We start from the raw sequence: 25,781 nt of genomic DNA, 5'->3' as shown, positions 1-25,781 counted from the left end.
TTTTTTTTCATCGCAGAACCAGACACCACCAAGTCCTCTCTGTTACCGACGTCCCAGAGTTTGAATCGACTGGCAGAAAAAGAACTGCGATATTCAAAGTTTACTTTCTCAGCGATACTAAACGAGGCCCTCACTACAACATAGCCACAAGAAGCCATGCAATCTATTTTTACTGCAAACTAATATTTCTTGTGGCCCACACTGTCCCTTTCAAGCATTAAAAAACGCTTTCCTCTGATAGGTAAAACCCACGAGACCACAAATGTGGGCTTAATGAAGCATTCAATCAATCACTTTCCTCAAGGAGGCACATGGGAGTATTGTACAAACTTCAAGGACATACTGCCTGCCTTTGTGCTGTCTTGTAGCAATGTTTAGACCAAGATAACAAAAAGCCAACCCCCTAGCTTATGTACTATAGTGCGAAATTAATCCTTTTCTTTCTGGCCACTCCCCATCGTTCAGGGAGGACAGCTGGTGGTTAACACTCACTGTTCTTGACATCCAAGAAGGCGAGCAGGGTGGTAAGCAGCCCTGCGGTGGCTACGGGGCTCATGAGCTGCCGGTCGCTGTGGTAGGGCCCCAGGGTGAGCGTGCCCTTGCCCATGTGCGCCAGGCCCTGGGCCAGACGCACCATGAACAGGTGGTTCGGGTCCTTGGCATGGTACTGTGCCAGCTGCCGTAGCATGGCCGCCAGCCGGGCGTTGTTGGTGCCTGTAATGGCAACCAGTAATTTCAGAGGATGCAGAGGAGCACAGGGTTCTTGGACGCGAGGGGCACAAAAACCTCGGGAAACACGATGCAAGACATACAGGCGCAACAAGGTCTGGCCATATCTTGTAGCTGTGCAAAAAAATTTTGGGTACACCAAATACAGTGGGCAAACAAAGTTGTTCTGTTTCAACAAGACATCAGCGAAAATGTACAATGATTCCATCACAGTACAATGCTGGGTAGGCGAGGTAACCGGGCCAGAAAGGAAAAAACAAAACAAAATAGTGTCTTACCTGCACCAACAATGCCGAGACCAAAGATGGCATTGTGCGCCACCTCACTATCGCTGTCGTGAGAGAACTTGCTGAGGGTCTCGAGGATGTTGAGTCGGGGGTTCGAGACAGAGATGAGAGCCAATGCCAGGGGTACTGCCCTCTTGATCACGGGCTCTCCATAGCGAAGCTGGACATGAAAAAAAGATAATAAAATGGCAAAGGAGATACAGGTGTGTGACATTAGCGCAGAACCTCTCACAGAATCATGATCAACAATGTCACAAATCCATAACGCAATCAAAGAGATGCGCCTCCCCCTTTTCCAGTTCCAAGTCTTAAACCAAATCTGAACCACCACAAGGAAAAGCCGTTCGGCTTCTGCTTATTGCAGATAAGTAGCAAACAAGTTTCAAGTGAAATTCAGTATTCCCTGTCATACTTCTCAAAAGTGTTCACTGTCTTCGGAACTATGACAACAGTGCTTAGAGCTCCATCATTCCTATGACGAAACGCTCCATATGTTGCCTGTTCTAAAATCCAGTATAGTAAAAGCTCGTTGATTCGAACTCGCAGGGGACCAGAAAATTGTTCGAAACAAGCGAAGTTTGAATTATCGAATGGGCGCTAGAATGAGCGTTTATAGCGCTCCACTGCACGGGCAGAACACGAAGCAGTTACATCTCGACTCGTTATCGCGAGCTAGGCACTACTACACATTTGGGGCAGGCATGTTCTGATATTCTGATTGATCCGCTCCTAATGGCAAATGAACTAAATTGATCGGCCAGTTATGTGCCAGAAACAAGTACTAGAATGCATTCGCATGAGCAGCGAGCTTTAGTGCTGGAATATACGAGGCTATTTATGCTCCAAAACATGTTTATTTACGGGGAAGGGTTGTCAAAATTAAAAGTAATCGGCGCAGTGAATTTGCTTGTGTTTCTTCTGCCGAGAATCCATCAGCATCATCTGCAGCTTGCCCAAAGCTCCTGCGCAACGTCAGAGTTCTCACTGACAGAGAAGTAGCGTGCTGCAACATCGAGCGCCGAAGCTACTTCACGTGCACTTGGCGGTGGCATAGTCTTGTCGCTGCCGTCGGACTCATTACTGTCGGCTGTTCTCACCGCACGTGAGCCCCGCGACATGAAGCATGCAGCCTCAAATATATTGGCACCACTCAAGGGCTCCAACATTTCCACGCTGCTGTCCACGTAGCTCGCGCTCGCGGCACCAACAAAATCCGCCAACGCCCGAACCGCCATACTACGTTGTTTACACCATGTGATCACGACCGTGGCACAACGAAAACCTGGAACAGCTCGCGCCGAAGCATCAACGGCGCGGGCGAGGGCTCCGGCAGCGAAAACCTGCTACAACATGCACCGGAACGCGGACTCCATGAACCCCATGCACTCGGCTTTTTTCTTTTCCATTGTTTTACATCCCTTATAAATTTGGAGCGTGCTTTACTCGCTAAGGGTCAACTTCTATCTACGAGGAGCGTTGTCAGCCAGTGGCTCCTAGTTCGAATTAACCGTAGCGGGTGCAGACTTGTTTGAATTATCGGGAGTTTTCCCCCATTGAAATACACAGGGCTGTGCTGGGACCCGGGCATCAGTTCGAATTAACGAGCTTTTACTGTACTCTTTAGAATGTGTCTAAGGCCCAGAAACAGTCACACCCACCCAAGCCAACTAAGCTTGTTTCAACACCGTTACACGGCACTGCCCACAGAAAATGACACACACCCTTGCCTAACACTTGAGCGTGGCGACGTTATTCCTCGGTAGTAGAACATGCAAGTACTCACCAAGTGGCCGAATGCCCTGAAGGCCATCTCCGACCCAATCTCCTCACCCATGGCAATGAGAGCAATGCCCAGGACGGCAACACTCTGCTGGCTGGACAGGTCCACAGACCCGGTCGGCTTCTCGTCCTTGTCCTCTTTCTTGTCCTTCTTGTCATCCTTCTTCTCTTCCTGTCGAGACAACCATTGCAAGCACCGCATTTAGTGCACTGCAATTCAGCTATGCGGTAGAAGTAAAACTACAGACGCTCGGTCTGGTTAGAAAGACTACTAAAAGACTCCACAGCTCCCACATCAAAGTCTTGTTTTCAAGGGTAAGCAATTGATTATGACAACTAAGTCAGAGAGGGTGACAAAAGCGGTACATGCCACCTCTTTTGACTATTAGTAGTGTATTACAAGCACATAACGAGCCGGCAAAAACAGAGAAACATGCTCAGCTCAGGTAATTGTGAGGGGCAAAATAAAACCAGTCACAAAGTGGCACATTCTCAGCAAGCCCAACAAACGAGAGGAAGAAGCCTTACCTTTTCATTTGCTTCATAATGTTCACTGCAGATGTGCAGCAGCTGCTGAACCTTTAATACATTGCCGGTGCCTGCGAGAAACATCGGGTGCTTGCTGGGCCACCATCACCACACAAGGCAGCCCCTGAAAACTGCAGTGAAGGGCCCCACTTACCGGCATAGGCACAAATGTTGACAAGCGTAGTGGCCATGCTCCTGAAAGGCTCTGGAAGGACTTCCAGGGCAGCTGTGATGGTTTCAGCCCCTTCTTGTTTACCTGGCAATGGATGCAAGGATTCAGTACTGGCATGTCACAACAGCGAAGCCACCGTTTTATTCGAAACTTAAGCCACCTGATGGAATAGGTCAAAGGGCGGCAAACGAATGGCTCCTGTCCCAATTCATGCATGCACGAAGGGGTACTCCAGCAGTGGCAACCGCTCAAAGCATGTACGCAGAGTATACATGAATACAAGAGAAACCGCTGGCATGCCACGTGCCAGAGAAAATGCACCACCTGTGCAAGCTCCAGAAATCAGGGCAGCGACAAGCACTCGAGCCGAATCTCACCCAAGAAGCAGAGACCCAGGCCCAGGGGAAGAAAGCGGGCGTAGGTGTCCTTCAAGTCGGTTTCAGACTTCTCCAGCAGGGCGGTCATGATGGTCGAGGTGACATCGCCATTGCCCGAGCCGACCGCCACCATGCCGCAGGCGATGGAGGTCACAGCCAGTACCTGAGCATATCATGCAAGACAAGAGGTGCATTTTATTTGCATACATATTTGTTTACCTCAAGAGCCCATTAGGCAATAAGATGTAGGGGTCTCAGGAAGTGGGCTTTAAAAGAGACAGGGCCCAAACTTTAACGAGTTTGGCTGAAAATTAACACTGCGTATCTAACATGTAGCATTAAAAAGGTGTGTTAAGATAAAAAGCAAAGAGCAAAAAAAAAAAGCAAAGCAAAGCAACGAAATATGTTTCAAAGTACAGTGCCAATAAAACAAGAACAAAAAGACAAATGCAGTAGAACCTCAATGATACGATCCAAACTGATATGAATTTCGGGATGATACGAATTCACAAAATGCCTCAGCCAGAGTACACTGGGTGCAATGGGCATAAATACAGATGTTATGAACAGCCCTCTGACCCACTGCGGATGATACAAACGCACAACTATAGCTTAGAGCACCAATTACTTGCTGTCCGTAAATTGCCTGCACTGGGATCGACAGTTACACAGTGCGCACCGTGAATAGTGAGAGGAGACACATAGCCCATACATTGCCAACGTCGCGATTGCCAGTCGAGTGGCACGCGTCAACGCCACGAGTCAGCGGTGGCATGCAGCCGTAGGTAAAACCCCATCAGCTGAAAACAGACCTGCGTAAGTTCTGCTCATAAATGTCCGTTTTGGATGACACGAATATTTTTCGAGACCCCATGAAAGTTGTATGATTGAGATTCTACTGTAAAACAGTGCACCAGGCATACATAATGCTCCATCGACATTAGTGTGAACACTCAATACAGGTGTGCTCAACTACCTTAATGCAAGCATCACCAAATGTCTTGGCTCAAAGTAATCTTGCATGAACACTGTATGAATATTGTACACATGCATTTACACAGTGTCCTCAAGAACTCAACACCTTCACATGGACTCCATCATACAGCTCCTTAAAGTAAGCAATGCAAAAACAATTCCCTCAAATGCACGAATCAGAAATTGCCCTTTTCATTACAGAAAAACTACCCAGAATGGGATGTAAAAACTCACAAATATAACTCCTCGCGCAACAAATATGCCTCAACCACTCTAATTACAAGAAGATAGCAGAGTTGTTTGGCAGACTACAGCAAACTGTTGAAACATGGGCCCAACCTCCATTGTGGACTTGGAATCTGTGAAGACGGGCAGCAGCAGATGAATGACGTCACTGTGGTTAGATCCCGCATAAGCCAGGCCCAGTCTGAAACAATCGCAGAGCTGATCAGTAAAAAAGAATGCACGTATACAAGTGTGAGCAAGTGAGATAAGAGGATAGGTATAGTACTTCTCATAGGATGAACTGGTATGAACATGCGACTTGCACAGAGCAAAGCATGTCCCGTATATGACACACGGTGGAAATAAATCACATGCAGTGAACAAAAGCTTAAGGGCAAAGAATCCATCTGTTAATCTGTACTGTCAATCAATACAAGTCTAGCAATGACATCAGTACTGACGAGGCAAGCAGCACCCATAGTTACGTGGTGCAAACAAATGTTAGGTGGTAGAAAGAGCACTTTGCGAGAATAAAGTGCAAGCTATTCACTTCAGAGAACACCAACTGCTTGCTTCCATATAATAAAAATTGACATGCGACAGTATATACCGTCCTGCTAGGTGGCATATCTGTACTTTACCATCACATAGTCTTGCTTGAGATCCACTGCTGCATTAAGTGCTGCACAGGAAGAATCTATGATACGAGCTAAGTGAACACAGAGAACATGGCCTGGTTTGGCCACATTTGCATTTTTTTAAGTAATGAGCTGAGCCACTCTGTTTCCTTTTTTTATAGGACAATACCTGAATGAAGTATGCCAGTGAGAGATATTGTGACAATCAGGGCAAATTGCGCGTAAAGTTTTAATGAAAGTCTATAATGGTGCAACAAACATAACAAAAGTAATGCAGTTAATTCCTCTCCAAACATAGTGCCACCGACTTCCCAACAAGAATGAAACAATGGTTATTGTGAAGCAACTAGTAGCAATTCCTACTATAATTAATCACGCAGCATCAAGTAGTATGATAACGTACCTCACTCAAAATAAATGCTCAAGAAATGAGTCGCCACCGGCACTGACAGCCGCCACTTACCCAAGGATGGATCCAATGCGCATCAGCATGGTGTTGTGGAGGACGTAGTCGCTCAGAAGGGCGAGCGCAGGATCACACTCGTTGCGTACACCACAGTTGACAATGCCGCACGCCAAAATGGCTCCTGCCTGCAGCAGCAAATGTCTGTCTCAGACCAACGTGGACGGCACTCCTTTACATAGCTCCCAATAACCAGGCTTTATGTTTACACAGTTTCACACCATAATTATGACACCAGAATCTGAAATTTAGCCCCGCAGAATTGAATGTACCCTGCGGCCAACTGTGAATTATTGTGTGCTTAAGCATGCCGAAAATTCACCAAAGAATCGCAAACAAATATTTGATCCTAAATTTTGCGCACAAACATTTGGTTAATGAAAGTAACCACCGCAAGAAATCACGTACCTTGATGTAGTCCTCTGTGGAGTAGAGGTACTTGTCGATCTGTGCGAGCCCTCCATCGACGTTCCACAGCAGGATCAAGCCAAGTGATGCTGTGGCACTGAACATGCCTGGATGATGATAGGACGGGGGAAGCCACAACAGCCAAGTTTGCTTCGTTCAGTCTCAGCATCGACAAGTAAGCGAAGGTGTCATAATAGACACATCTTCAAAGATTTGAGATGACCAAAGAACCACGACAACATCAAAGACCTTTCACAAGGCAAGGGCAGTGCAAATATTGCAACTTTTGAATATGAATAAAATATGGGTTTAACCCTTTCAGGCGCTTTGTACACAATTGTGTACACAACAAACTCACAGCTTTTTCTGAGAGTGTGCTGCATGTAGGAGTGATTTCATTGTTTCAGTCAAATTAAACATCCTTCTTGTCACCAATAAGTTGGTTTTTTGTGCCATACAGCGAACGCAGTAAATATTTCACTAAACAGTGAGCTGGGTAGCCTCTTGCCCACCACTTCTACGCAGACAGATTTTGCCAAACATCGACTGTTTCTGCTCAGTGTCAAGCGTAATAAGTACCTTCAAAACCTAGTCATCTTATGATCCCCCAGGTGCCTACTTGACAGATCCGGGCATTTCGATGTTACTATTTTGAACCAATCTGACACTTTGTGCATAATTTTTCATATCCTTGTAAAAACTTGCTCACTGAGATTTTGTGCTAGAAAATTTATAAACTGCTCTTCTTGAGGCCTGAATATACTGTTTAGGTGGAAAAATAATTGTTTTCACACAAAACGAATAATGGCGCCAGAAAGAGATAAAGTCTCTTCAAATATTTGTTTTTTTTCTTTCAAAATTACATACAGTGTTCGCAACCTAAACAAATCTAAACTTACTGTTATGCATCATAAAATAAAAAAAAATGACATGCAGAGACGTGAATCCAGATGCAGGATTAGACAGCAAGACTTAGGTTCGTGCTAGCTGGTGCAGAGATATAGCTAAATGAATACGACCGTGCAAGAAAACGAGGACGAGAACACGTAAAATACAGCGCAACGGTATGCAACCTCTAATGTGATCTTGCAAAATGAGTGACAAAATGAAATCCGCTGACACATGAATTATGGATTAATGGGGTTTAACGTCCCAAAGCGACTCAGGCTATGAGGGACGCCGTAGTGAAGGGCTCCGGAAATTTTGACCACCCGGGGTTCTTTAACGTGCACTGACGTCGCAGAGTACACGGGCCTCTAGCATTTCGCCTCCAGCGAAATGGGGCCACCGCAGCCGGGATCAAACCAGCGTCTTTCGGGTCAGCTACCCAGCGCCATAACCACTGAGCCACCGCAGTGGCCCCACCGACACATGAATGGGAACTAAAAACAAAACGATGGGTAGTAACATCTTATTGATTTTGATATCAATAGACTGGAAAGAAATGCTCGATTGTGGATTGTGGGGTTTTTAATGCCCCAAAGTGGTGCACGGGCTGTGGATTAAATGGATTAAAGTTGACTAGTGAGTGGCCTAAGTAGAAAGAGTAGGTCAGGCTAGTATAAGCCCTAATGAAAATCCAACGGAAGGCGCTGGAACGATCTAGTCCTCAGATTTTCAAACTTGGCGGTGCTGACGACATCACGACCCTCTAGACAAATCAGGGATTTTCGTTAGAGAAACTGGACTCTTTTTGCAAACGACAACCTAAAAATGCTATCGCATAAAAAAGGAGAGGAAAGAAAACATCAGCAATGTGCCAATCTAGACTAGGCTCAGCTAGATTAGGTTGCCTGGCTGATGATAGCTGGTCGACCGGCCGTCCCTACAGGCTGACAAGATGCTTCGAAAAGTGAAACCAGAACTAAGTGGCCAGAGCGTTCCCAGATATGGGACCGCCCGTTTGTTGTTATGCCTGCAGAGGTGCACGAGTGACTACACAACACAGAATTCAGGTTTTGAGTATGGCTGTTTCGAAGTCTCTTGCTATGCCGGTCACACCTGGACGCGGCCTCTCCTCAGGAACCCGTTCGAATTAACTGGTGCAAGACATGTAGCATCCGAATCAGCGAGCATACAATGCCACAGACCTACGTGAGTATTGGCCAGCGGGACGGAACCTGCAGTTTGAATTATCCGGATTTCCCAATTGACGGGGGTCGAACAAACGAGCTCTTACTGCATTAGCTCGTATCTGAGCCCGACTCAACCTTTCGCCATGTCTGCACTGCACTTGTCCGCATCGCACCTCATGTAACCGGTAACAATATGTGCGATGAAGATGCGGGTCACGCGCCGAAGTTTTCTACAAAGGAATTCTGTGCTAGCCCATTGTAACGCATCCCCCCCCCTTCGTCACTGCTCTGTGAATCACGTGATTACGGTCGTCTGCCATGCGAGGCAAGGACAAAGTCCGTCTCCTTGAAGTAAGTAACATGATCTCGCAGATCCAGAGGGGGAACTTGCAGGATTAATCAAGCAGGGAACCGCCCACCCCCACCAACTCTGTGATCTATTTAAATATATCAATAGAATTTAAAAACTGCAAAAAAAAAGGGCCGCTCATTATCCTGCAAGTGAATGCAGCTGCACGATAACCAACACACATGCTTTCACTAGGTGAGACTAAGAACCTTGTGCAACAAAAGTCAACACACAAAAATTGGAATGCAAGGCGCACACACCATGTTCTTTGTTCTTGTACAGCCACTTATTTCCGTCTTCCATAAGCAGCCTGTCCTGGCCAAAGGCAGCATTGACAAATCCGTTGACAAAGCTGGATGCCAGATTCTGTCGCGCCGAGTCCACACTGCCTCCAGGACCAAACGATGGCCCTGCAAAGAAGCACAGAAGCCAATTTTCGCAGCAAAGCAGTACATCGGGTATGATGACGTTACCGAATAAAAACTTACAAATCACAGGAGCTGTACCATTTGGGAGATGAAAAAAGGAGTGCTTATTATAATGCTACAAATGCAAAGTGAACATAAGACGCCAGATTCTGCACTGTGTCCTTACATCACATAAGCTATACAGTAAAACCTTGTTGATAAGTTCCCGGTTCATATGATTTCCCGGTTCGTACGCTCAAAATCGCGGACATTAAAAATGTCAAATAGAGTTACACTATATTTTTCCCGTTTAATATGTTCCCGGAAAACACAATTCCCCGGCTACTGCATTTAAAATTTTGACAAATTGTGGTCGCATACAACGTTTATTGACCAACCGCACATGTGCAAACACACCAGTGGACTGAACGAGAGGGCATGTGACATGTTTTCTCTGCAGCGCCTCGATGCAACGAGGCGAAGCACCATCACCACCACCCAGACCAACAACAAAAAAAAGAACCGGCACGCTAGCACTCGCGACGGCCGTTAATGCGGGGACGTGATATGAAGAGGAGAAACACTGCGGTTTCTTCCCGGTGCATAAGGGAAATGAGGCGAAGCTTCTACGAACTACAGCGACACGCGAATATACAAACAGGCTGGGTCTGGGAAACGCAGCTTAAACAGCAAAAACAGTGCGACAATCAGCCGCCGCAATGGCCTTCCCACCGTACTTGGGTGTAAAGGGGGCGAAGCACCCGAAAATGACAAGGAAGAGATTTTCGTCACTGTCGTCGACAGACCGGAAGCGTTACTAATTTCCTTCAACACTAAAAACAGCGCCGCGAACACTGACTGAATCCAGCGAGCACTGGAATAGGATCTGTTCAGCTTTTGTGCCAGGAAATGCCAATCGACATCTTCATAAAGTAAAATTGTCAATAATGTTTTTTTACCTCGTACAACAGTTACATTTCTCAAAATCAGGTAGTTTGGATCATACGTTTTCTTGGATATGTTTTTTCCGCGATTTAAAAAACAAACAAACATATCAATGAGGTTTTACATACTCAATAAAGTGCCTAAAACTATGAGCTTTCTGAAGCATTTATGTGCCAAACAAACCGATCTGATGGACTGGCCTTGCACAAGTGAAACAGTACTACAGGACTCCTGGTTTGCGCACCATGAATAATACAAATGAGTAGAGCACAGAAGTTGTGACCACGTTGTTTGTGAGTTCTTCCTGTCTAAAGTACTGCATTCAAATTCAAACAAAAGACTCAGTGTTCCCCAATAGCCAGCACTGAGGTTAGTATTGATGCCATGATATCAGTAGTGCCAAGAAACTCCAAGCACGTGGTCACGTAACAGAATGACGTTAAATGCACTCACGGGTGTTGTCGAGGTGAGACTTGTAGATGTCCTCGGGAGTCTTTGGCTCAGTGATGTCCAGCTGCATTTGGAAGGCAACGAGCAAGGCAATAATTTTCAACAACTTACACAGGATGCTGATAAAAGGTCACCAAGTGATGGCGGTTACAGGTAATGGCACTGCGGCATGAATACACTTCGCTACTCAATAAAATGGACCATAGGCGCTTCCCATAAAAATCTGGTTGCAAATCCTAAGGAATCACAGATTCCACGAAAATGAATAACACAGGACCGCCCAAAAGCAGAGGCACAGCCAGAATGGAGAACTTTAGAATAGCGAACCCAAAATCAAGATGTATGCCCACTGTGTACAGTGACTTTGCGGGGTGCACACACAACAGTTTTATAATAGGGGGCTGGCTGCATATGAACCGTGCTGGGCGCTCGCAGAACCATTTTCACTGCAAAGTGAATCTTGGAAATTTAATTTCGTTTACACTTTTATTTACATCCGCGTAAACAAAAAGCAGTAATAGATAACAAAAGCACAATGCATTGTGTGAGTAGTTTCTAACCACATTTTTTCATGAGTAAAATCAACCTGTTTAAACATCCAGCACTTTCCGATGTCTTATCTCCACAGCAGCCAAACAATGAATACTTGCTAAGCATAGCAACTGTCCAAATCCAGATGCAATCTTAATATCTGGGGCATTTTAGCGCTGAAATTTTGTCGTGCAGGCACCTCAAGACAAAAAGCTTTGTGCAGTATTTGCTTGCCCTGAACACAAGACACAGTCAAGCTGCAACAACAAATTAATGGTGAGGCGAGCGGATCACCCTATTCTAAAACTCTCCAATAATGTGCAGCAGGCCTTGACATTCCAACCCATCTCCTGTGTTACGCTGCAGAAATATGAGGCTCGTAAAACGCATGCTGACCTTTCCAGTTTTCACCAGGTTCTCCACAAGATGAGTTAGAAAGCAGAAGCACGCTCCTTACAAATAGAACAAATATGGAAAAAAATAATGATAGGAGAACTTGCCTCTCGAGCGAGCCCCATGAAATGGTCGTTGAGGGAAGAGTTCGACACGATTTCCGCCAGGTCTTCCATGCACGGAATGGTATCGTCAGCTTTCAGTGGCATCTGTTGTCTACCCAGCATGAAGGCCATCTGTTTGAGAACATCACTGAAAGAAGAACCAGAATATCAATGCAAATGTGCCCCATAGAGGAGCGATAAAAAAAAGAACAGAGTAGCATTTAGATACTGGCAGTTGAGAAAAGCCTCGTTAATTCAGCCCAATTAATTCAGAAATTTGAATAATTCAGCCTGCCACTGAATTAATTCAGCCTGCCACTGGAGTTCCGCCAAATGCCCAAGCAAGTCTATGGTGTTGGATTGGAATCTCGTTTATTTGGATGCCACAGGGCTCACATCGGAAGCTGGTAGCTGGTCAATGCACACCGTATTTTGTGGATACCGAAGTGCTCTTTGTACATTCTGAAAGGTGCACATTATCAAAAAAGCCACATTATCAGAAAAAAAAAATATGGGTGCATTAGCATGCCATCTGTTATATTATCTTCTATGGAAATGAACATGCTTCATAGTAGATAACGGTTCGGTGTTATATTCACATGCTTTTGGAGGTTTTTTTTTACTTTTTATGAGAACGTCTGTGGTTGACACGGTGCATGTGTGCAGTTTTGCTCTTGTATAAATTGACGTGTGCATACTTCCAATAAAACTCAGTTGAAAGTTCAGCGCCATTCTCTGTGTATCTTATTTTACTCTGTCCTGTTTGTTTACGCTGTTGAACCATCATGAATTTGGGCTCGTTTGCACGTTTCTACCCCTGCATCGTTTATAGTAAAATTGCGTTCTTTCGCTGTTTCTGTTCACCACTAAATGTGACACTACATGAAAAAAAAAAGAGGACACCTACACATCAGGGCACTTGAGGAAGATGCTCTGTATGACATCGAGGTCGCCTAACTGCATGGCCAGGCGCAGGGCTTCAGGGTAGCGCTCGTACTTGTTGAACAGCTCCATGGCGGTTCGCAGGAGGTTTGTGTTCTCTGGCTCTGCTACGTACGGCACACAGCTGCACACAGACCACAATCTGTCAAAGCCCTTTCACTGCAACCTTGGGCTCCAGTGGTCTCAGCGGCAGCAGTAGTAGTGTGCCAAAAGTGAAAGGCTTCATTCAATGAACCAAACAAAATTCTACGATATACAGAAGCTGCTATCAAAAATTACAGAAAGAATGACAAGTAAGCCTAGAGAAGAAGCAATTTAGATTTACATCCTTGAAAGCCATCTCAAATGGGAGGCATACAGTGGCCAGTAGGTAAAAGGTTACTGCAGTTTTTTCACTGCAATGCCAATAATGCAACACAAAGACTATGCTAACCTTGTTGAACACAGGAAATTTGACTAATTGTGCACTACATAAAATTTTATGGCTGCTACAGCAGAAGGAAACCAGATATTCCTTAATGTCGCGGATGCACACCCAGTGAGCTCCATCTTTACAGAAGGTCTTTGCATACGCCACAGTTTCAAGCATTGTCATGGTCCTGCTGTTTACATGACCGACCACTCAAGCACATCAGATAGAAAAAAAAAAATGCATGAAAATAGTCATACCACACAACCCCCAAACCCTATAAGAAAAGATTGCTGCCTGCCCACGCACCTTGTGAGGTACAGGCAGACCCTGGGGTAGGCTTCCTTGTCGACATACTCCTTCAGCAGCTGCAGCTGCTCAATCTCCATGAGCAGGTCGCACGCCTCGGCCTCCGCATTGTGCGCCATATGGTACGGCACAATCTGTTTGGCCAGACCCAGGAGGGCCACGCGGCGCTCTTCGTCAGCCTCGAGCCAGTCCTGGGAAATCTCGCCTGCCAGGTGCCTGCAATGACGCCAACATGCTGCTACTTCAACATGCATGTTGTACAAAGTAAGCATGTCAAACCCTGCTTTGTGAAGTTCGTCTGTGCATGAATTCAAGTAGCGCTTCATGGTACGTTCTTTCATGAAGGCATAGATGGACACACTGTCTCAATGGACAGATGCTCCCTGGGGAACTCGGGCATCAGTTACAGCCATCTCATGCACCATTCCTGTTCAAGTCTGCTCATAAGACAAAAGTCTGCACAAAATAACTTTCGAATGATTGTATGTTTATTGGAACAAAAGCTACACAGCTGCAAAAATGGCAAAAAAATGCTCTCCCACACTAGAGAATCAAACCCAGGACCATTGTAGATCAAAGACCTCTCCCACTGACCTCCAATTAACTCAGTCCAGTGCCACCTTAATCCTGCAAACTTCCCGATCTCATCAGCACACCTGACTACTGCCCCCTGCTCTGTTTGCCTTCTCTTGCAATCCACGCGGTTACACCAAAAGACCCCCAGTTATCTTCTCTTCAAATTATGTGCACTGCCTATGTCCACTTTTTCTTCTCGAATTTAGCCAGGATGTCATTAAATCAAATTTGTTCCCTAACTCACTCTATTATCTTCCTGCCTCTTAAAGCTACATATATTATTTTCCTTTGCACAGCTCGCTGCAGTGCCAGTTCAACTGCAAGCCAGGATGCTACTTTGAGGCCTTCACGTGTCGCACACAGAATTTGTGAGACTTTATGAATGGAATATGTTTGCAGTTGATCGAGCTTAGGCTCAGGCTTGTCTCGTAACATAGACGAACTTTTTTTTTCCTCCATAGTGTGCCTATTTGGCTGCATACTTGTCTACTCCTCGTGCTACTGCTTATTCTTATTTGTTCTTGTTCATTACCCTCCACGTTTCTGTCCCATAGGCAGGTAACAGCAAGGTACGGCTATACTATACTGTCCTCTCGAGAAAGACTGGTAAGCTGATCTTCATGACTTCCCTCCATTCTTAATCTCCAAGACACTTCATTCTTTGCGGCCATGGTCACTAGCAATACATAGCAATGCAAACCCAGGTCCCCGTTTATTCCGACTCATTTTCATTTCAATTAATGTTAGTAGCAAACCCACAAAGCAAGTAACACATACCGCACATATTCATGGCCCCAAGAGCCGATCTCTTCTCGGGAGCCGACAAGTCTGTACTTGAGGCATTCCCTTTCTTCACTGATGGTCATTGCCAGGATGGATATGATGTCGGCACAAAACCTCTGTGCAAAGAAGGATGGGCAGAAAGCAGATATAGAAACTTGAGGTCAAATGACAGGTTCTTTTTGCCCCAAAATGACGAGCGTTTTGCCCTCTGTACCACCACTACCGCCCAGGTTAAAAACTGATTTGACCGCATGAGCATCATTTGTGACTCCCGACGCCCTTGCGAAAAATAAAATATGTATGCACGTATGTAAGTGTGTGTGCCGTAATTCAACTGCTGAATCAGAGGTGCAGGTGTAGGCTCAACTTTGCGGGCGTAGTCGGCTAAGTACACAACCTGCCAAGCTCACCTTAGTTGTTTCTTCGTTGATCTTTTCGTAGACTTCTTGCAGCGTCTTGTAATGAGGCTTGAGAAATTTCAGAGGCTTGGGTACTGACGTCATCGAGGTGGTCGAAGCCTTGATCTGAGAGCGAAGGCTCTCAAGCGCGGACAGGTAGAGTGTTGTGTCGTCCTCCTGTTAGAACGCAAAGAAAAATGAATGAGTTGAAAGGAAACAAGCTCAGTTTAAAACGGGCGCCACAGCATCGACAGACACTTACGACGAGTCGGTGAACGAGCAAATCCAGATCATCTTGAAGCTGCTTGTCTTCCTCGCTCTGAAAGGAGCAACGAGGGATTACACCCAAGACGCCAGAGATGACACTGAAGCCTGGTTTTCAAAAATAGGTACACAGATGAACATTCACCGAGATATAAACCAAAATGATCAGAAACGTGGAATTAATAAGGGTACAGCGTTTAGCGGACACGCAAAACACAAAAGTGCACTCCAACCGCGGGACTTGCGCGAAGTGAGACAGCAATATTTGGAAGAGCATGTCGTCGACTGGTAGGGAAGAAGATTCCGCGGATAGGCAATTGTCAGCTGAAGTGCGAAAAGGTCCTCGGTTATTGTAAACGTCACTTACGAGTTCCAATTCCTTTTCTCCTTCATTTTTCTTCTCTTTAGAAGGCTGCTCGCTTTCAGCCGGCACGCTCGACTTTTCCTTCATGTTTGAAACTCTCTACACCAGGCCACAACGTAAGCGCATGCGCGCATGTCATAAACAAGATAGATCACTTAAGCTGATAGGTAGGTTCACAACTAAATTAAATATTACATCGAAGCACTATTTATTATCAAAAATGACGAAAAGTTTATATTGTGCCTACCAATTTTTTGAACACAAAATTCATCACTCTCGAACCATGGAGCCACCATGACACCATTATGGCCTCAACGGTGAAGTGACGTACGCGTGAGCCTCGAATCGTGCGAAATAATGCGCTGCAGCTAAGTACAGCGTGCTGCAACTTAGTGCACGATAAGCAACGAAGCGTGAGAAGCGCTCGAGAAAGCCGACGACAGTCAAAGATGTAGCGCCGCCGAGCGAGGATCCGCATAAAAAGTAACTACGTGGACATCACCTCGCCAGTTTCAGTTTTGCAGCGAACGCTGCCGATCGCGCGCGTCCGATGGAAGCCTTCGCCTACGCGACCTACCTCCAACACCTGATCGCATCTCTGGCGGTCATCCTGCTCTTTCGGGTTGTTTGGGTCCTGGTCAGAATCAGACATGCGGCCGACGCACGCAAGATTCCCCGCAGCAAACCTGCCAAGTTGATGGTCGTGTTGGGATCAGGTAAGCGTTCGCCGATTAATTTCGCAATCACGTTGTACCTCGCCGTAAACAACGCTCCGTTGGCGGCTGATGATGCAGTGTATACATGCTGCTGTGTGCACATGATCACGAGTAGCTTGTCGATGTTTCTGCAGAGCAGTCTGTTCAAATGTTTGTTGCGACTGTTTAGATAAGGATCGCAGATTTACGACTGCTCATTGCTGCTTGCCACTTGCGACTAACCCGTGACCCGCTCAGAGAGTCGTTTAATTCACCGCCATTTGCGACAGTCGGTAAACTGTAGCGGTTATAACGGACAAATAAAATTAGTAGTGCGATTAATGCTCTGTGTACTCTGCGGATACCACGTCATTGCTGCGTAAGCAGCCAGGTGGTTTTAGTTTTATGTATCGGATGAACGTTGACTTTTACGATGCGCTGCGCAGGCGGCCACACATTCGAGATGCTTAAGCTGGTGGAGAACATATCGACGACGGCGTACAGCCCACGTGTCTACGTGACGGCTACGACCGACCCCATGAGTGCCGACAAAGCCAAGCAGTTGGAGATGTGGCGAGTGGCATCATCTTCGCAGGTTTTGCTCCTGAGATTCCTCTCGTCCAAGAAGGACGCGAGTGATAGTCCAGAGGTGAGCGAATTGTGGCCTTTCCTTAACTTCCTCACTGGCCTCGCCGCACAGACATTTCTGCGCGCTTGCTTTTGGGTCCGTGGGCATAAAGGCTATTCGATGGGTCTTGGTGCTTAATCAGCGGCTCAATACCTTGAAAATAGTGTTCATAGCATGTTTGAGAACGTACTGCGTTGGGTGAGTTGTGATGGTTTAGTGACACATATTGAAACCACAATGCAAGCTGGATGTCATGCTAGTTGATTGATAATAACTTTTATTTAACATCCTTTGCGTGTGATTCAGGCATGCATGGGTAGCAGAAGGCAATACTGCCCATACCACAAAGGCTGTAAAAAGGACGAGTCTTTGAGTCAGTGGGAATGCCGCCCCAAGAGTTGCTCGCCGATGTGGCACTGAAGAGATTACTTGGTTAAAGCTTTATAAAATCGTGCACTAATGCTTCTGTTCCTCGGGGCAGTTCGGCATCAAGAAATGTACGAATGGATCAATATGTACAGATCTAAACAAAAAGCCACACACATGCTTTTCTCAAAATAGTTGCACTAATTGTTCACATCATATGGACTTGATGAAGATGCAGTCAGTGATGTAAATGAAGGCAGGTCATTCCAGGATCCACCAGTTCTCTGTGTGAAGAATAAGAGCATTGTTTGGTCAGTTTGATACAGCTACTTTTATTTGGTGGTCAGTGTGGGACGATATAAGCGCCCGTGAGAGCATCCTAAAAAAACTTTTTTTGGCTGTTCTAAGGGCAACATATTTTACGAATATTGTAAAGATAGGTATGACGTAATGAAAGACCTGTTAGGTTTATTGTGCATGAATTTCCACTTGTTGCCCCTATGGCTTGAGGGAGCTCGGCTGTTTTCCTTGGCATAAACAATTACAGAGTCTGAGATCGGTAATTGGTGTGGTCAATAATACCATTTGGCAACTGCGCTGCTGAACTTGAGGTCGATATTCGTTTTGATGCCTATTTAAATGCGAAAATTGCCGACGTGTTCTGCTCACAGTGTGGTGATGCAATTTTACATCGTATTTTTCAGGCAGACGAACCCTCCGACTATGTTGTCGAGCGCATTCCAAGAAGCCGAGAGTTGCACCAGTCCTGGTTGACCACGGTGCCCACAACTTTTTACGCAATCTTGGCATCGGCACCCATCCTTCTGCGTCATTCACCAGATGTTGTGAGCATTTGCACTTTTACATACAGTTCGGTAATATTCTTTGTTCACTTTCATTTTTCTGTGTTGTGCATCGTGCAGAATTACACTGTGGACTTCACAGCTTCACGTGTCGCTCACAGAGTTTGCGAAACTTTATGAATGGAATATGTTTGCAGTTGATCGAGCTTAGGCTCAGGCTTATCTCGTAACATAGACATGAATTTTTTTTTTCCTTCATAGTATGCCTATTTGGCTGCATACTTGTCTACTCCTCATGCTACTGCTTATTCCTATTTGTTCTTGTTTACAGATAATCTGCAATGGTCCAGGAACATGTGTGCCCATTGTGCTGATGTCATTTCTGCTGGCTGTGAGTAGCATTTCTGTTCGAAGGCTAGCCTCGCGTTTGGTCATTGCTAGCGTTTATTCTTTGCTGACTACCACAGCAGTGCATCAAAAGAAAAATGATAAATTACGGACTAATCTGGGCTACAGCTTAAAGGGACTAGGAAATGATATTTACCGAGGTTAAGTGAAGAAGGCGAGGAAATAGGTATTCCATCATTCATCACCTTGCTGCAAAAATTTTTGAGCTTGCTTCAGTAACACCGAAGATAGTGGTGCTTAAAAATAACTTTACTCCTCTTCCCCCTCATTTCATAACTCTGCCCCCCCCCCCCCCCTCCCCCCCCCCAAAAAAAGGGGGAACAGGTTAGTAGCCTTGTCCGTGAAAACGTTGCACAGCGTGACCTGGCTTGTTTACTTCCGGTGGCCTCACCGTGCGTAGAAACCGGCTTCTGGCCTACAAGCGGCAGCGCAGTTAAGGGCATCATTTCCCCTCCTTTTCACTCCGAGCATGCACAGTGGCTGTGGATACGACTGCAGAGCACACGACTGTCTTGCTGGAAGTGTAGCTGTGACGCCATGCTAGCAGCGAATGGCAGTGCAGGGCGTCCTGTCGCTCACCATGACATCACTATAGTCGTGACATAGACCTTTTCGAAAAGTAGTTCCGAAAACTGTCACTTTGCGCACATCAATCGACCTATCAATGTGCAGACTATTCGGTGCGGAGATTTACTTGTAAAGGTAAATATTCGACAACATTACAGGACACACACCTTTATTAGGTGCCACGTACCATCTGAAATGTTTCAAAACACAATGCTTCTGTTGTTTACGGGCTGCACAGCGAGAGAATGCTTCTTTGCAAGACACAAATGCATAGCCACGTGACGGTCATGGCCATGGTCCTTCGTTGTCCACTGGAATGCATGCGCTAAATGGCCAGCTTTCCCTCTAGAGTCAGTATATTAACTCTATGCCCTGAACCATACTTAAAGTCGGTCAGCGTCTTGGCCTGAGAATATCGGGCAGCACACTTTTAACACTTTTCAAGGAATGCAGTGGCACAGAGACAAAATGGCATGTCTTGTCTCCCCATATTGCTGAAATTTACTTTAGCTCTAACACAATCTTTAAAATAATGCACTGAAAAGTATTGCTTATTTACTGGGTGTCCTATGTGCCTTTCCCGAGAAGTCGAAGGTAACATTCACCACCTGCGATCTGCCTGCCTGGCATTGAGACCAACAAGAATTAGACACCTGGCAGCAGTACGTTGCAAATTCAGAGCTTTATCTGGGAGTGTGCAACAACTAGCGGCGACTTCTTTGTCTCAGACGAATTGAGCACCCTTTATTGCCTAAACTGTGCTTTTTTTTTGTCAATTAGCATACACAGTAAATAATATATCTCAGAATGGTGAGTCCAGTAGCAAGTCCTCCGCCATTTTCATGCAAATAGGTTTTTCCCCCCGCAGTAATATGAGTTGTTCTGCATTTCTGGCATTATATGCAGCTTTGAAATATCCCCTGCTGAACCCTCGAGTACGCATTGTACAAAACCTGGTGCTGCAATGTTCCAATTTTGAACCATTGGTGACATGTAGTACGAAATTTCGTGCATGCAGGTAAAATGCCTGCCATCGGCGCTGTCTGTTGTAAAGCAGATTAATTGTCTTGAGGCTTGCATAAACTATTTAGACAGAAAAATAAAATATGTGAATAGAAATGACGAGCAGCACATGAAAGGGTCAAGTTTTGAGAAGTATGTTTTCCACACTTGAAATATCGTGCAGTGATGCCAATTCCGACATTTTAAAAACTGAGGTCGACTTGGATCTTCACGGCCTTTAATTTGGTAACAGAGTTTTGGGCACTAGAACAGAACGATTTTAATTTGTTTTAGATAACCTTATTAATTTAATTTCACTCTTTTACTTCAATAACATTGCCTTGTTGCACAATACACGTTGCAAACCACACCAAAGTATCGTTCTCTGCAGTGAAAAATCTGCATACAAAAATTTCAAACACCCAGTATAACAACCCTCTTTTATGCATTGAGGCTACAAACACTGCTTAAAAAAATGATGCCGCCACCGTCTGTAAGACGTTGAAGTAACTAGCGTGAGCTGTTTTATAATTTACGTCACCAATCAATCGCCAATTGGGTTGCTACTGATTTCCTATGGCGGCTGCCATCTTGGATTTATCGGTGACGTCGACTATTGGTGGCCATCTTAGATATATCAGTGACATCAGCAATCAGTCCGCAATTCGATATACTAATGACGCCACCAATCAATCACCAATTGGATTGCTATATCGATTTACTATGGGGGCCGCCATCTTGAATTCCTCGAACTGAAAATTCACGCCGAAGGGAGGTGGTAGCAGACCCCAAGAAATAAAGAAACGTGATGAGTAAGAGCTAACGCTCTTAAAAGAATAAAGCAGATTGTTGCAGCAAATCACAACAGTATGTATTCATGACCCTACGAGCTGTTTGTTGAAAAACTGGGGAAGAGTCGCAGCTTTCCATCATTGAAAGTAATTTTTTGAGGTCTGCACTTCACTAGCTGCTGCCAGAAAAGGAAAAAAAAAGATCCGCAAAACATGATGATGCCTGTTTTCTTTTTTTTGATAAGAGGAAACTGCAGTTGTAATGTTCTGTTCTCATTTGGATCACTAGTCGTCTTTATTAATATTTTTAGGTTGTGCATCTAGGTCATGCTTGTGTTTTTGCAGGTGCTGGGCGTGACACGGACGACGGTGGTTTTTGTGGAGAGCTTCTGCCGAGTGGAGACGCTTTCAATATCGGGGCGAATCCTATACCACCTGTCGGACCACTTTGTGGTCCAGTGGCCTCAGCTCACCACCAAGTATCCGCGGGCTAAATACCATGGCCTGCTTATCTAAGTGGGCCACCCACTGATCTCTGGCGCAACTTGTGTGGATTGTGCAAGGCACTATGAAGCACTTTAGTGTGCAGCTGGCATCAAAGTGAACTTGGCGTCTGGCTAGAGCGTGCATTCAGAGCCGTGCCATTTTCCCTCACGGTTCTTCCATATTGCAGGCGAAACTAAGGCTAAGCTACCCTAAGCTAATTCTTGGTCCCCCTTTCCTGGGCTAGGTTTAGCTAAGCCTAGCTCTTAGGCTTAGCCAAACTAGGTCTAGCTTCCCTAAGCTAGGCCTTAGCTAAGCTAAGGTGAAGCTAGAATTGTCTTGGCAGTTTCCCATACATGCTCACCACAAAAGGCAATTCGATAACTTGAGAAAAAAAAAATGCCTTGCATGCACAGGCCCACTTGCTTTTGGTGTAGGCTCTGTCACGCATTCCTTCCTGTTAGCCCCACCATTGTGGCTGTCTTGCATAATCCAGACGGAATTGTACGAGACGGAGATCACTGGATGCCGCACTTTTTGGTCTCTTGCTTTCTCGGGTTCATGGCTGTGCACCAGGTCTCGAGCTGCTTTAATTGTATGCTGGCAGGGGATTGTTGCGGAGTGTGCCATCAAGCAGCACTTTCGCTGCCTGAAAATCTCAAGTTTTGTGTCATTGTCTTTTATAGGTATGGTCTGTCAGCTACTGATAGTGGTTGTCGGATCGTAGTGTTTTAGTGCTTGAACAGTGTTTAGTAATTTAGACGAGGGTTTGTTTTGTGCTGCTGAAAAGAGCATTTAAATGTCCAAAGGATTGCGAGTCACGGATGTGAACATATTCGTTGGTAGGGTTTTTGAGAATTGGATGTATTTAGAAGTGCATATCAGTTTGCAGTTCAAAGGGACGATGGTGTGGTGCTGTGGCTATATTTTTTTTCTTTATCTTAGCAATATTAGCATGCTATCGCCTGTCTTCAGTACATTACCAGATCTGGTCGGCAATATGCCCGTGTGCCAAAGAACTTGCGGCGACATGCAGACACTAAGGTATCGGTTGTGGACTTGTGCATTTGCACATCTGCTCAGAGCGATTGGTGGAGCAGTTGCTAGAATAGGTTTAACGTTTAGCTCAAAGCTGCCTTGTATTATTGTGCCGGACTGCTGTGATGGCACCGACTAGTGTTGTGAGCAATTATGTGGCGTGCAAGCAATGTGCAAGTTAAGCTCTGGCTTCGTGTTGGGCGTGTGCCTGTGTTCTCTCATTTAGGCTGGGTAAGTCGGCACCCAGCAGCGAAAGGAAAAAAGATGTTGACCGTCGCACAGCCATGAACCTGTGGAGGCACTCCGAAGTATTTTTTTTTTTTTTCTTCTCTCGAGTGTTCAGTGCCCTTGCCAAGTACAAGGGCCCATTGTTGCTTCAGGGCTGGCAAAGAAAGGGACAAAGGTTTGATACTTTGCCGAGGCACATTGGGACAGTGGTGGTGGTGTCACTCGTGTAGCAAAACTGCACCTGAAGCGCAGGACCTTCTGCCCAGTGCCTGTGGGTTGTTGCTGGTTCAACGACCCTTAACAGGTGGGCTCTAGGTTCATTGCACAAGTAGCTCGCAGCAGGTTGCATTTAAACTTCGACACCGTGACACCCAAATGCATCGCACAAGATATCGGTGTCTGCTCGGGCCGATGGAAGCACAGGGTGTGTTCCTGTTCATTCTGGCATAGCAGACGGTCTCTGTTCTGCTATTCAGGAAGGCTTTATGATCAGCAACGTGTGGCATTTGGTAGTTGAAAGACAGTTTACGTGGTACAAATTAGCTTTCTGATTAATGGTTTCCTTGGGATGTAAAAGGTGGTGCTGGTTTGGAACAGCACAACTGCATCGATGTGGACAGCACACGGAGCATCTGTGAACTGTCTGTCGTCGTTGTCTGCTTAACCGGTAACCAGGGGGATCGGAGCACACCCATGGGTTGAAAGGCGCTGCGTACTAAATGAAGCCCCTCAAGCCGACTTCTAGCACTGCTGCTACATCTAGGAGTGTTGCTCTCAGTGCAGCTGTTTTTCTTTGTTTCTTAGTCCTTTTTTACACAGGGTTTACTTACCATATGGAGAAGATAGCACTGCTAGGGAGGATCTAAGCAGTCGTTGTGTTCTATTCAATATTTTTTTCCCCCTATATTTCTACTTTTCCTCCAAGAATGAGAGGTTTACTTCTCGCGGGCCCCCACTGTGCCGAGCTGGCCTTTGGCGCGGTGTGGATGGCCTGCATCGAATGCTTGAGATGTTTAGACGGGAAAACCATTACCCACGCAGAACTCGCTTAACAAAAGAACGGGATTATATATTTTAAGGAAAAAAAAGGAAAGAATGCTAGTCGTGTGAACAGCTGGGGCTCATAACATATTATAGGGACACACTGCATCTAGCTTGTAATCTCACTCAGGTTTTGCGTGTTCTTATTAATCTTCCGTTCATTTTTATTTTTTTTACAAACGTAATAACCTAACCTACCTTGTTGCCGGTTTACGGAAGTGTCCTGATCTATTTGAAAACAAAAACCTGCTTTATTTTCCGGTTGAAGTTCGGCTCAAACTGTTTTCGTTGCCTCTTTACCCGTGAGCTGCAGAATTTAAGTGTTTGATTTGTCTCTAGTACAAAGAAGCCGGGGCGTGTGCAAATGTGTCCTGTTTGTGGCTGGTCCACTGACGAGGCATTATGCATTTAAGAGGGATTTATCGTGCCTATTTTGTGAAAAACGGCACTTGAGAAATTTGCTTTTTTTTTTTCCTCCTCTTGTAGCTGCATTCATGTGCTTCCCCACATTGCAATTTCTGACAGTATTGTCGTCACTGCTGCTTTGAGCCAAACTACACGATTGCATGTCGAAAACCTAGCCGATCCAGGGAGGGGACGACGTAACGTTGTTTCGGGGGCTCGTTTTTCAAAAGCTTGACGCATACAGCGAAAGCAGTCAACGCACAGCCTGTGAAACACAGCTTTTTTGAGCAGTTTGACGTATGTCTGTGGCTTACGAAATTGGCTTTGAAGTGAACGCACAATGTGGAAGCTTTTGTTTGAAGTGTGCAATCCTGGATTTTCTGAGATCTCCAGAATAAAGTTATATAACTCTTGCTTTTTGGTTCTGGCCTGTTCTTGTTCCAGAAGCAGTGGCGGGTATGGGGCAATGTAATGCAACATAGGCATAGTAGGAAATATGTGGCAAACGAGCTTGTCTGCCTTGCTTCTGGAAGGAAAGGGTTATTCAGATGTTATGAACTGTTTTCTCTTCGGTGAGAGAGGTCTGCTAATGATTTCGTGCTGAATATGTTCTCGCAAGGGAACAGCAGTTCACAATTGGTAGTGAGGTGCTGGAACTTGTAAGGGAATACGTCTACTTAAGTAAAACCAATTGCTGGGCTAGCTGGTGCATGCTGAATAAAGGAAAAGTTCCACAGTGCTAAAAAAGACTTCTGTGTGCTTAGGTTAGATTAGGTTAGGTTGGGTTGGGTTAGGTTAGGTCTTTTTTGGTGCTATGGAACTTTTCCTTTATTCAGTTAGTCTACTTAGGGCAGGTAGTGGCCATTGCTCCGAATCATGAGAGGGAAATAACTAGAAAAAGACTGGGATGGAGCACATGTGGAAGGTTATCTCAGATCATGAATGGCAGTTTACTAATATCCCTCAAGAGAAAAGTATAAAACAGCTGTATCTTGAAGTGAAAAATCATGTTCCATTTCCATCTTGCCACATTTTTTGAAACTTGTATAACGCCTTTTAAAATTTACTTGTATTCTGCTGAATCTCTCTTGCTATTATATAGCGTTTCTCTTCAATCGTTGTTTTGCTCTAATGCTTTCTGAATTCATGTGTATACTGCCCCACTCACACAAAGCTCTTATGTAAAATGAGCCTGTGAGTGACTTGAATAAATAAATAAATACCGGTACTCACCTACGGGGCCGAAACATGGAGGCTATTGAAATGTGTTCAGCTTAAGCTAAGGACAGCGCAGCTAGCTAAAGAAAGAAAAATGATAGGTGTAACGTGACCGGAAGCGGGCAGAGTGGGTGAGGGAACAAACGCGAGTTGGTGACATCCTAATCGAAATCAGGAGGGAGAAATGGGCTTGGGCAGGGCATGTAAAGCGAAGGCAAGATAACTGCT

At 45.4% G+C, this 25,781-nt stretch overlaps 2 protein-coding genes across 4 annotated transcripts in view; one reads left to right on the top strand and one right to left on the bottom strand.

The window, feature by feature from the left end:
• The window catches only part of Rpn1 (regulatory particle non-ATPase 1), a 68,199-nt gene extending 52,179 nt beyond the window's left edge, over positions 1-16,020 (bottom strand). For all 3 annotated transcript variants that reach the window (XR_013310018.1, XM_077644521.1, XM_077644520.1), the window contains exons 1-18: positions 15,884-16,020; positions 15,515-15,571; positions 15,265-15,429; positions 14,849-14,970; positions 13,496-13,711; positions 12,743-12,901; positions 11,839-11,983; positions 10,811-10,871; positions 9,266-9,415; positions 6,582-6,688; positions 6,174-6,301; positions 5,187-5,274; positions 3,873-4,035; positions 3,478-3,579; positions 3,324-3,394; positions 2,800-2,967; positions 1,008-1,176; positions 493-714 (exon numbers count right to left, since the gene is read on the bottom strand). Coding sequence is in view for 2 of the 3 variants with exons in the window: in XM_077644521.1 (XP_077500647.1) it covers positions 493-714; positions 1,008-1,176; positions 2,800-2,967; positions 3,324-3,394; positions 3,478-3,579; positions 3,873-4,035; positions 5,187-5,274; positions 6,174-6,301; positions 6,582-6,688; positions 9,266-9,415; positions 10,811-10,871; positions 11,839-11,983; positions 12,743-12,901; positions 13,496-13,711; positions 14,849-14,970; positions 15,265-15,429; positions 15,515-15,571; positions 15,884-15,967 (2,377 nt within the window). In the remaining variant the exon portion in view is untranslated. The remainder of the gene's footprint in view (positions 1-492; positions 715-1,007; positions 1,177-2,799; positions 2,968-3,323; positions 3,395-3,477; positions 3,580-3,872; positions 4,036-5,186; positions 5,275-6,173; positions 6,302-6,581; positions 6,689-9,265; positions 9,416-10,810; positions 10,872-11,838; positions 11,984-12,742; positions 12,902-13,495; positions 13,712-14,848; positions 14,971-15,264; positions 15,430-15,514; positions 15,572-15,883) is intronic.
• Positions 16,021-16,168: 148 nt separating this feature from the next.
• Positions 16,169-24,749, top strand: Alg14 (ALG14, UDP-N-acetylglucosaminyltransferase subunit). The gene is made up of 5 exons (XM_077644523.1): positions 16,169-16,596; positions 17,022-17,224; positions 18,274-18,414; positions 18,704-18,763; positions 21,486-24,749. Exons 1-5 carry the CDS (start codon positions 16,431-16,433, stop codon positions 21,654-21,656), a joined length of 741 nt encoding a protein of 246 aa, XP_077500649.1. The 5' UTR covers positions 16,169-16,430; the 3' UTR covers positions 21,657-24,749.
• The last annotated feature ends 1,032 nt before the right edge of the window (positions 24,750-25,781 follow it).

The sequence above is a fragment of the Amblyomma americanum genome, chromosome 11 (assembly GCF_052857255.1).
Source record: "Amblyomma americanum isolate KBUSLIRL-KWMA chromosome 11, ASM5285725v1, whole genome shotgun sequence".
NCBI lineage: Eukaryota > Metazoa > Arthropoda > Arachnida > Ixodida > Ixodidae > Amblyomma > Amblyomma americanum.
This window is presented reverse-complemented; position numbering and strand designations above follow the sequence as displayed.

Excerpts from the sequence above, each read along its gene's own strand:
- Alg14 (XM_077644523.1), top strand. The coding sequence starts at position 16,431 with ATGGAAGCCTTCGCCTACGCGACCTACCTCCAACACCTGATCGCATCT. Across the intron at positions 17,225-18,273 it reads ACGCGAGTGATAGTCCAGAG|GCAGACGAACCCTCCGACTA; the intron begins GTGAGCGAATTG and ends CGTATTTTTCAG. Across the intron at positions 18,415-18,703 it reads TGCGTCATTCACCAGATGTT|ATAATCTGCAATGGTCCAGG; the intron begins GTGAGCATTTGC and ends TCTTGTTTACAG.